The following is a 2,623-nucleotide window of genomic DNA, read 5'->3' as shown; positions in this document are numbered from 1 at the left end:
CTCAGCTCTTCAGCTCAAGGCTAGCACTCTACCACTTGAGCCACAGTGCCACTTCTGGCTTTTTTCTTTTTGCTTATGTGGTGCTAAAGAATCGAACCCAGGGTCTCATGCATGCAAGGCAAGCGCTCTACCACTGAGCCACCTTCCCAGCCCCCAGTTACATTTTTTTTTATGTTGGTTCTGAGACTTGAACTAATGGACTGGGTACTTTCCCTGAGCATTTTTGCTCAAGACTACCACTTCAGCTAAACCTCCACTCCAGTTTTTTGATGGTTAATTGCAGACAAGAATCTCATGGAGGTTCCTGTCTGGGCTGGGTGAACACTGATATTCAGACATCAGCCTCCTGGGTAGCTAGAATTACAGTCATCAATCACTGATGTCTGGTTCAGGGACATTTTTATATGGAGAAAATTTAAGCTATAGTTTTTGGTTTTCAAATCCTGATTTAATAGTAATAGAGCTGGATACCAGTGGTATTATCCTAGCTACTCAGGAGACTGATATTAGGAGGATCAGTATGAAGCCAGCCCAGAGACTTCATATTCAAATGACCAGGAAAAAGCTGGTCTGGAGGTACACCTCAAATAGTAAAGTGCTAGCTGAGAAAGCAACCAAGCAAGACAATAAGGGTGTGAGTTCAAACTCTGGTACCAGCAAAAAACAAACACTTTCCATCATGTAGGACTTATTTGGGAAAAGTAAATATTACTATTATTAAATATTACAACTGGCTCTATTTTTAAAATTACACTTAGGAAATTGAGGAATAAAGTTTATCTTCCCATTCTAGAAGTTATGACCAAAGATCTATCAATGCCAAAAAGACTTTCTTTTCTTTCATAATGTCAAATAAGATAAAATAACCACAGAGAAGTGCAACTGAATATCCAAGATATAATATATGGTGCCTATTACACTTTTACTGGGAAATCTCCATACTCCAGGGCATTTTCCTGTGAACATTTAAACATTTTTTATTTTACGAAAGTGGCTACATTTCTTTATTATTAATGAAAATCAGATCATATTAAAAATAAAAATTACCTGTTTCTGCCATTTCATGTAATGTAATCATTGAATAGGGAGGTTCCTGATCACTGGAAAATAAACATTTGAGGAATTAAAGAAGGCAATAAGGTGAAATTCCAAATGCAAATTCTAACTGGAACTGTGGGATGGGAGAGAAAGAAGAAATGACCATGAGCAAATGTAGAGAAAGCAATAGAAGAATGAAGCGGAGCTGGAGGCTCTAAGGACAAATGTATACTATATCCTGGATGCTCATTTCCACTGATACTGTCCATGATAGCATCTAAATGAGCAGATAGACACACAAGAAACTATGTGGCCTGAGGGACAAACACTAAAACTGGAGACCAAAGTCTGCTCTAGGTTTACCTCTAAAGGCCCAAGACCACCTGACCTGTAGCAGGAAGACCAACAGCATCTTCCCCACTTACCTGGAAGAAATGCAGGATAAGAGATGGCAATGAGCCGGGAGCCAGTGGCTCACACCTGTAATCCTAGTTACTCAGGAGGCTGAGATCTGAGGATAGTGGTTCAAAGCCAGCCCGGGCAGGAACATCCAGAAAACTGGAAGTGGCACTGTGGCTCAAGCAGTAGAGCGCTTGCCTTGAGCTGAAGAGTGCAGGGTCAGCGCCCAGGCCCAGAGTTCAAGCCCCACAACCACCAAAGAGAGAGAGAGAGAGAGAGATGGCAACGAAGGGTTTGGAAGCAAGGGCTTACAGAAACAGCTTCACTTGAGAGTCCTCTGGGAAATATTACTGTATGTTTAAACTTCATACAATGGTATTATAAAAAGAAGCCAAATGGAACTGAGAACTATTTAATATCCCAGACACTGTTCTAAAATGGCATTTTGTGTGTGTGTGTGTATAAGATATATCTATCTCTATACATATATATGCATGGGGTTGCACACTGCAATCCCAGACATCCTCAGGAAGTACTTTAGGAGAACTTCAATGCTGAAATATTTGTCATTGAACAACGATAATTTCTTTGTTTACATATTTTAGATCTGTTTTTCCCTGTCTTGAAAAACACCATAAGATTGTTATAAATCATGTAATCCTCAGAGCAATCTTGTAAGATAGAAATTACTATGTCCATCCCAGGTTCTCATTAGGTGAGTTTGCATATCTTGGATACTTCATAATAAGGGAAGATTTGTATGTAAAAAGAATTTGTACTTGAGTATGGTGGTGAATGCCTATAATCTAGCAATCAGGAAGTAGAGGCAAGAGGATTGTTGAGATCAAGGCCAGCATAGGTTACATAGAGAGACCCTGTTCAAAAAAAAAAAAATAGAATTTTAAAGAAATAACCAACTGTTACAAACATTTCTAGGGAATAATCTGACAACTGGGTATAATCTATCTAATAATTATAGAGAAAATAATTAGAGAAAAACAGCACAAGGATTTGTGCTATTTACTAGAGTTATTTGTTGGAACAAAAATTTAGCAGTGACCTAAGTAGTTAAGATGAAAATAACTAATGCGGCATAGCAGTATGAAGCAGTTGTACTTTTACACACAGCAATAAAGGTTTCTATATATATATATATATATATATATATATATATATATATATATAT

General features: G+C 37.9%; 1 protein-coding gene across 1 annotated transcript in view; it reads right to left on the bottom strand.

Annotated features, from left to right (window-relative positions):
• Rspry1 (ring finger and SPRY domain containing 1) overlaps positions 1-1,060 on the bottom strand; it is a 23,893-nt gene extending 22,833 nt beyond the window's left edge. The window contains exon 1 of the mRNA XM_013027894.1: positions 1,048-1,060. Within this exon, the coding sequence (XP_012883348.1) occupies positions 1,048-1,060 (13 nt within the window). The remainder of the gene's footprint in view (positions 1-1,047) is intronic.
• Positions 1,061-2,623: the final 1,563 nt, after the last annotated feature.

Source organism: Dipodomys ordii, unplaced genomic scaffold (assembly GCF_000151885.1).
Source record: "Dipodomys ordii isolate 6190 unplaced genomic scaffold, Dord_2.0 Scaffold106, whole genome shotgun sequence".
Lineage (NCBI taxonomy): Eukaryota > Metazoa > Chordata > Mammalia > Rodentia > Heteromyidae > Dipodomys > Dipodomys ordii.
Note: the sequence above shows the minus strand (reverse complement) of the source record. Positions and strands in the feature narration are given on the sequence as shown.